Source organism: Leptopilina heterotoma, unplaced genomic scaffold, assembly GCF_015476425.1.
Source record: "Leptopilina heterotoma isolate Lh14 unplaced genomic scaffold, ASM1547642v1 Lhet_228, whole genome shotgun sequence".
NCBI classification, from domain to species: domain Eukaryota; kingdom Metazoa; phylum Arthropoda; class Insecta; order Hymenoptera; family Figitidae; genus Leptopilina; species Leptopilina heterotoma.
The window spans coordinates 3,945,171-3,953,767 of record NW_025110946.1 but is presented as its reverse complement, the minus strand read 5'-3'; the positions used below and the strand labels follow the sequence as shown (position 1 = coordinate 3,953,767).

At 32.4% G+C, this 8,597-nt stretch overlaps 2 protein-coding genes across 2 annotated transcripts; one reads left to right on the top strand and one right to left on the bottom strand.

The window, feature by feature from the left end:
• Nucleotides 1–2,997: 2,997 nt before the first annotated feature.
• Nucleotides 2,998–6,459, top strand: LOC122502385. The gene has a single exon (XM_043612405.1). The coding sequence runs from the start codon at nucleotides 2,998–3,000 to the stop codon at nucleotides 6,457–6,459; it is 3,462 nt and encodes a 1,153-aa protein (XP_043468340.1).
• A 1,068-nt stretch (nucleotides 6,460–7,527) lies between these two features.
• On the bottom strand, nucleotides 7,528–8,031 carry LOC122502383. The gene is made up of 2 exons (XM_043612404.1): nucleotides 7,875–8,031; nucleotides 7,528–7,739 (listed from the first exon to the last, which is right to left on the bottom strand). The coding sequence occupies exons 1-2, from the start codon at nucleotides 8,029–8,031 to the stop codon at nucleotides 7,528–7,530; spliced, it is 369 nt and encodes a 122-aa protein (XP_043468339.1).
• Between the last annotated feature and the right edge of the window lie 566 nt (nucleotides 8,032–8,597).

The window sequence follows — 8,597 nt, the reverse complement described above, 5'->3', positions numbered from 1 at the left end:
TTCTTTTACATTTCTATTAAATTTTATCAATTCTCTGAACTATGGGAAGAATCTGGCAAAGTATGGGAAGCAGCTAAAATGAATTTTGACGAAATATTTTTTATTCTGTTGAATTTTATTAATTTTTTGAAATATAGGAAGAGTCTGGAAAAGTATGGGAAGCAGCTAAAATGAATTTTAAAAAAAATTTCACTTTTCTGTTGAATTTTATTAACTTTTTGAAATACAGAAAGAGTCTGGCAAAGTATGGGAAGCAGCTATATTAGTTTTGACAAAATATTTAACTTTTATGTTTAACTTTATTGATTTTTTAAAACATAGGAAGAGTCTGGCAAAATATGGGAAGCAGATAAATTAGGTTTGACAAAATAATAACTTTTGTGTTTAATTTTATTGATTTTTCGAAACATGGGAAGAGTCTGGCAAAGTATGGGAAGCAGCTAAAATGAATTTTCACGAAATATTTCACTTTTCTGTTGAATTTTATTAATTTCCTTAAATGGGAGAAGAGTCTGGCAAAGTATGGAAAGCAGCTAAATTAGTTTTGACAAAATATTTAACTTTTGTGTTTAATTTTATTTATTTTTCGAAACATGGGAAGAGTCTGGCAAATTATAGGAAGCAGATAAAATGAATTTTGACGAAATTTTTCACTTTTCTGTTAAATTACATTAATTTCCTTAAAAGGGGGAAGAGTCTGACAAACTAGGGGAAACAGCTAAATTAGTTTTGACAAAATATTTAACTTTTGTGTTTAATTTTATTGATTTTTCGAAACATGAAAAGAGTCTGGCCAAGTATGGGAAGCAGCTAAAATAAATTTTGACGAAAGATTTCACTTTTGTGTTTATTAATTTTTTAAAATATGGGAAGAGTCTAACAAAGTATAGGAAGCTGCGAAAATGAATTTTGACTAAATATTTCTTATTCTGTTGAATTTTATTAATGTTTTTAAATATGGGAAGAGTCTGCCAAAGTATAGGAAGCAGCTAAATTAATATTGAAAAAATATTTTACTATTCTATAAAAATTTATTAATTTTCAGATCTATGGGAAGAGTCTGGCAAGGTATGTGAAGCAGCTAATTTAATTTTTAAAAAATATTTTACATTTCTATCAAATTTAATTAATTTTCTGAACTATGGGAGAGTCTGGCAAAGTATGGAAAGCTGCTAAAATGAATTTTGACGAAATATTTTTGATTCTGTTTAAATTTTATTAATTTTATGAAATATGGGAAGAATCTGGCAAAGTATGGGAAGCAGCTAAATTAGTTTTGAAAAATTCTTTTACATTTCTAATAAATTTTACTTATTTTCTGAACTATGGAAAGAGTCTAGCAAAGTATGTAAAGCAGCTAAATTAATTTTTAAAAAATATTTTACATTTCTATTAAATTTTATTTATTTTCTGAACTATGGGAAGAGTCTGGCAAAGTATGGGAAGCAGCTAAAATGAATTTTAATGAAATATTTTTTATTCTGTTGAATTTTAATAATTTTTTGAAATATGGGAAGAGTCTGGAATTGTATGGGAAGCAGCTAAAATGAATTTTTAAAAAATATTTCCCTTTTTTGTTGAATTTTATTAATTTCCTTAATTGGGGGAAGAGTCTGGTAAAGTATGGAAAGCACCTAAAACGAATTTTTACGAAATATTTCACATTTCTGTTGAATTTTATTAATTTCTTTAAATGGGGGAAGAGTCTGGCAAAGTATTGAAAGCAGCTTAATTAGTTTTAAAAAATTCTTTCACTTTTCTATTAAATTTTATTAATTTTTTGATCTATGGGAAGAATCTGGCAAAGTATGGGAAGCAGCTAAAATGAATTTTGACGAAAGATTTCACTTTTGTGTTTATTAATTTTTTAAAACATGCGAAGAGTCTGGCAAAGTATAGGAAGCTGCGAAAATGAATTTTGACTAAATATTTTTTATTCTGTTGAATTTTATTAATTTTTTGAAATATGGGAAGAGTCTAGCAAAGTATGGGAAGCAGCTAAATTAGTTTTGACAAAATATTTAACTATTGTGTTTAATTTTATTGATTTTTTGAAACATGGGAAGAATCTGGCAAAGTATGGGAAGCAACTAAAATGAATTTTGACGAAATATTTTTTATTCTGTTGAATTTTATTAATTTTTTGAAATATAGGAAGAGTCTGGCAAAGTTTGGAAAGCATCTAAAATGAATTTAGACAAAATATTTTTTATTCTGTTGAATTTAATTAATTTTTTGATATATGTGAAGAGTCTGGAAAAATATGGAAAGCAGCTAAATTGAATTTTGACGAAATATTTCGAGTTTTTAGTACCGGCTGCCACCGCTAGATGGCGCTATTTTATTTTTTGTTCAATTTAAACCCTTTGGTGGGGTATTTAAATTTTTATTTTCATATTTTCAAGTGGGTTAGGGGGGGGTGTTCTGTTTTACTGACATCTGGCTGCCACCGAGAGATGGCGCCACCGTTAAATTAAAACCCCTTGGCGGGATATTTAAATTCATATTTTGAAATTTCAAGTCGCTTGGTGGGGTATTTTGAATTTTCCACTTAATTTACTGACATTTTTATTTTTGGCTGTCAGTGCTAGATGGCGCCACCGTTAAATTCTAAACCCTTTGGCGGTATATTTAAATTTTTATTTCCCAATTTTAAATCCCTTGGTATTTTTAAATTTCCCGCTAAAATTACCGACCGAGTTTAATTAGAGGTTGCCTTCGAAAGATGGCGCCATTGTGTTCTACCATACTTATCATACTTACCTAAAGTTACCCTATAATCGGCGCTCACTGCATTAGGCATGCGGTAGGAGTGGAGTCGCGAGTGCGACTGAGGAGTAGCGGGCCTCATCGTAGTGGTCTGTGGAGTGTGGTAGGAAGTAGCGCGCGACTTTGGAGCAGTGGGGCGCACGGCAGTGGGGTGATGCGCGCGACGCTCGAGTAGTGGGGCGTATTATCAGTTTATTTTCAGGTTTTTTTTTAGATTTAGCATTTAAGATGCCAAAGTGCAGACCACCAAAAAAGTCTCGAGAACGAATCCTCATCGATGAGTTTAACGAAGTTTGTCAGGAGTCTGACAATTTTATTAAATGCGCAGAATGTAAACTCATCAATGTAATGTCAATGACTGGTGATGAAAAATTGATTGCTGCCTGTGAATGGCAAAACAAATGTCAAAGATTTATGAACATTTTCAGGAAATTTTTGCATAACTCTGATTTCTCTTCATCCCAAAGATCTAGGTGCCTAAATTTAAGTCAAAAATTAGAATACTTGCGTTGCCATTTTGATTTGTCAATGAAACACGGTGCGGGTGTGCAAGTATCGAATGATAGAATGAAATGGGTTGATATTGAAGCAGCATTTCATGAACGGTTGCAAACTAGTGCTATTATAAATTTAGATTACAAGGACATTAATGAGTTCCTTGATGATGCCTTTGCTTTGTTTAAAATTAATATTCAAAAAGCTTTAAACCGTTTTGGTCCGTTGAAAGTGTATACCGTTTTGGGGGGAAAATTTGTAAAAGATTCGATTGATGGTAAACAAGAAATGTCTGATCATAAGACATTTATCCCGAAAACGGCTGAAATTTTTTTAACAACCCCGTTAGACGACTGGTACAATATTAATGTTAAACAAATAACTTTGAAAAGAATTGCAGAATTCCAAGAAAAAGATTCTAATTGGAAACTTCATTCTATTGAAAGGTTAACAGTTAACATTAACAGTTACAACCCTATGAGTGCAAGTTCTTATATTAATTTACCAGCTGTCATTAATTTAAAACATGCATGCGTGAATGTACAAAATGCTGATCAACAATGTTTTAAATGGCCAGTTTTGTCTGCTCTTTATCCAATTGTAAACCATGCACATCGAGTTTCTAAGTATGAGATGTATAAAGATGAACTTAATTTTACAGGAATTAATTTCCCTGTTTCACTTACAGATGTTCCAAAATATGAATCTCTAAAACAAAATATTTCAGTAAACGTATACGGACTCTCAAAAAATGATAAAAAATTCAATGTTTACCCATTACATCTGACATCACAGAAAAAACAGCATCATATTAATCTCTTACGTGTTGAAGACCATTATATTGATGAAAGCCTAAGTGAAGAAGAAGACGATCTTACAATCCTTTCTTTTAACTACCACTATGTTTGGATCAAAGACTTATCCAAGCTCGTTGGATCCCAATTGTCAAAGCATAGGTCTAAAAAATACATTTGCGATCGTTGCCTCCATTATTTTGGAAGTGATTTGATGCTTACCGAACACGAAGAAAATTGTAGGAAGATGAATGATACCAGAATTAGGCTGCCGAATCCTGGGAAAAATTTTGTCGAGTTTACAAAATTTGATAACAAGGAGTGCGTACCTTTTATCATTTACGCGGATTGTGAGAGTCTTTTAATTCCTGCAGATTCACCTCAAGAAGAATCCAATACTGTCGTGATTCAAAATCATAAAACACTCAGTATTGGATTTTATGTAAAATGCGGCTTTGATGACTCTTTGTCTATATACAAAGCATCTCCTCGAGATGAGGAAGATCCTGCTAAATGGTTTTCAAAAGAGCTTAAAGACTTGGCTGACAATTTAGACATTAGATTTCAGAATCCTGTACCTATGGAAGTATTAAGTTTACAACAGCTGACTGATTTTAGATATGCAAGTACATGTCATATTTGTAAAAAGAAATTTGCTCATAGTGATATAAAAGTACGAGACCATTGTCATCTAACAGGGAAGTATCGGGGCCCTGCACATCAAGATTGTAATACTAATTATCATGAATCGTCGACCATACCTGTTGTATTTCATAACCTTAGTGGTTACGATGCTCATTTTATCATCAAAGCTATTGCTACCGAGTTTGACGGTAAAGTTGATCTTCTTTCCATTAATAAAGAAAAGTACATCAGTTTTACAAAGAATATAAAGGGTAGTTCAATCAAATTTCGTTTTATCGACTCTTTTAAGTTTATGGCATCATCATTGGACAAGTTAGCTTCCTATCTCGATGAATATAAAATTATAAATTTCGTATTTTCAAATTACAGCGACGACAAAATTAAATTGTTAACGAGAAAAGGAGTTTTTCCTTATGAATACATTGACTCTAGGGAAAAGCTCGACGAAACAGAATTACCACCTAAAGAAAAATTTTACAGCACTTTGAACGACTCAAATGTTTCAGATGAAGATTACGCACATGCGCAGAAAGTGTGGAGTAAGTTTAATTGTCAGAATCTAGGTGATTATGTGTTCTTGTACATGAAAACGGATATTTTGTTACTTGCGGACATTTTTGAAAATTTCAGGGATCAGTGTTTATTAGCATACGGTTTAGATGCAGCACACTTTTATACTACACCGGGTTTGACTTGGGACGCAATGTTAAAGTATACGAATATAAGATTGGAACTCCTCACAGACATCGACATGGTAATGTTTATTGAACGCGGGATAAGAGGTGGGATTAGTCAGTGCACTAATCGTTACGCTAAAGCAAATAATCACTACATGGAAAAATATGATGAGAATGAGGAAAAATCTTATATCGTATACTTTGACGCAAACAACTTGTACGGTTGGGCAATGATTCAATCACTTCCGTATGGTGGCTTCGGGTGGGTTGAAAATATTGACAATGATTTTGATTTTAATATTTCAGATGATGGACCAATTGGGTACATCTTGGAAGTTGACCTGGACTATCCAGATCATCTTCATGATAAACATAGCGACTTTCCGTTTTGCCCTGAACGCTCGAAGCCACCAGGGTCCAAAGAGCAGAAGCTCCTAACTACCCTCCTACCGAAACGAAAGCACGTTCTCCATTATCGCGCTTTAAAACAAGCTATTGACAACGGTTTAGTTTTAGTTAAAATCCATCGCGTCTTAAAATTCAAGCAATCTACTTGGCTAAAGAGTTATATTGACTTTAATACCTTGCAGAGAACAAATGCTAGTAACGAATTCGAGAAAAACTTATTCAAACTAATGAATAACGCGGTATTTGGCAAAACAATGGAGAACGTGCGAAAACATGTAGATGTTAAACTCGTGACAAAGTGGAAGGGTAGATATGGAGCTGAAGCCTTAATTTCCAAACCTAATTTCCACAGCAGAGCCATTTTTAATGAAAATTTGGTTGCTGTGGAACTTAGGAAAATGGAAGTTTTGATGAACAAACCCCTGTATGTTGGCTTGACTGTTTTGGATGTGTCAAAAACATTAATTTACGACTTCCACTATGATTATATGTTGCAAAAGTATGATGAAAAAAAATTAAAATTATTGTACACCGACACCGATAGCCTGATTTATGAAATAAAGTGCTCCGACATTTACGCCGATATGAAACAAGATATTCATAAATTCGACACTTCTGATTACGCAGCAAATAATGTTTACGGTATTCCGCAAGCCAAAAAAAAATATTAGGTCTAATGAAGGATGAATGCTGTGGAAAAATTGTGACTGAATTTGTTGGTTTGCGGAGCAAAATGTATAGTGTGCGAGTTGAAGGGAAAGATATCATAAAAAAAGCTAAAGGTGTAAAAGCAGGAGTTGTTAAGAAAAATATCGATTTTGATGATTATGTTTATTGTCTGCGAAATGTTAAAATTCAATCCAGGACGCAATATTGTATTCAGTCAAAACTGCATAATGTACAAACATTAAAAAAACGAAAATTGCCCTCAGTCCTTATGACGAAAAGAGGTATCTTTTAGAAAACAGGGGTGCTATTCTGTAACTTCACTTCACATTCACTTCACTTTCACTTCACATTCACTTCACATTCACTTCACTTTCACTTCACTTTCACTTCACATTCACTTCACATTCACTTCACATTCACTTCACATTCACTTCACATTCACTTCACATTCACTTCACTTTCACTCCACATTCACTTCGCATTCACTTCACTTTCACTTCACATTGAAAGTGAAAAGTGAAGTGAATGTGGAGTGAATGTGATGTGAATGTGAAGTGAATGTGAAGTGAATGTGAAGTGAATGTGGAGTGAATGTGAAGTGAATGTGAAGTGAATGTGAAGTGAATGTGAAGTGAATGTGAAGTGAATGTGAAGTGAATGTGAAGTGAATGTGAAGTGAAGTTACAGAATAGCACCCCAGCACCGTCACCCTTGCATGGGGATACTGTAAAATTCTAGAAATCGACGATGATGAACCAATGTAAATAGAAAAAAAAATTATTTGTTACAGAGAGGAGGATATGGTTGTTTGAATAAAAGACGTTCACTTTATTTTATGTCTACTTTATTTTAAAAAAAACCTTAATCTACTTACATTAACTTGTTATAACTTTAAACTATATTTTAATTTATTTTAACTTTACTTTAACTTATTTTAACTTATTTTAACTTTTTTTAACTTTACTTTAACTTATTTTAACTTTTTTTTAACTTTATCTTAACTTATTTTAACTTATTTTAACTTTACTTTAACGTTACTTAAACATTAGTTTAACGTTACTTTAACTATATTACATATCAGATTTTTTTATCCAACTATTGTGTGAGCTATCGAATCCAAGCCATTTCACGTATACATCATTACTACGAGTCTTAAGAACTTTTTCTACGAGGTAGACATCTGGATATTGGACTTTCAGTAATTCTTCTTCATAGAAACCACCTTCGATGGGTTGATTTTGATAATCTTTCAGCTTGTATGTAACTGGTTTTGTCGATTTAACTTTTTCCACAGTGAATATTTCCGTTGTCCAGTTGGGAGTATATCATTTTTCACAGATATTTTTAAATTTGCTAACTCGAACTCTGTCTCCAACTTTGAATTTTGATCTTTTCAGCGGAATTCTACGTAGTTTACGGATACGTCTCAGCAGTTCTCTTGTATCTTCTACGGTAACATCTTTGGGTTTCATACCAGTAGTACAATGCTTTTTATTATTGTACTTTGACATGAGAGTTGGTAAAAGATTAATCCATTTATAATTGCCTTGCAAGCTGAATTCAGGCCACATCATATTTTTTAGAGTGCGATTAAATCTTTCAACAATTGAGGCTTTCAAATTACTATAGGTAGAATAGAGATTAATGTTAAATTTTTGCATTAAACTCTTAAATTCAGAATTGTAAAATTCTTTGCCTCTATCAGTATGCAAATTTTTTGGAATTCGGCCTTGTTATAGAATAGTTTTTATGGCTAGAGAAATATCCTTTCCATTCTTACTCTTTCCAGCTACAGCCCAGGCATATTTGGAAAATATGTCTATAACTGTGAGCATGTATTTGAAACCTTTATTAGAATAAGAATAAGGTATCATTTCAACCAAATCTGCTTGCCAGGTTTCATCGATGCCACGCATTTGAACTTTTCGACGAGGATAATTTTTTCTAGCTTGTTTATGCAGTTCAGTTACAACTGTTAATTTTTGATCAGCCATCACTGTTGAATAAATTTAGCCTCTTTGATGATATAATTTTGCTGTGATTTAATTTCACTAAGTTTTTCGTTTACTCTATCCTCGATAATTCGGATATAAAGATTCAAATCATCAATAGCTGATCTTAAAGAAGATGTAATTTGAAA

Coding starts and splice junctions, on each gene's coding strand:
- LOC122502385 (XM_043612405.1), top strand. CDS start 2,998: ATGCCAAAGTGCAGACCACCAAAAAAGTCTCGAGAACGAATCCTCATC.
- LOC122502383 (XM_043612404.1), bottom strand. CDS start 8,031: ATGATGTGGCCTGAATTCAGCTTGCAAGGCAATTATAAATGGATTAAT. Junction 7,740..7,874: donor AGAACTGCTGAGACGTATCC/GTAAACTACGTA, acceptor CTGTGGAAAAAG/TTAAATCGACAAAACCAGTT.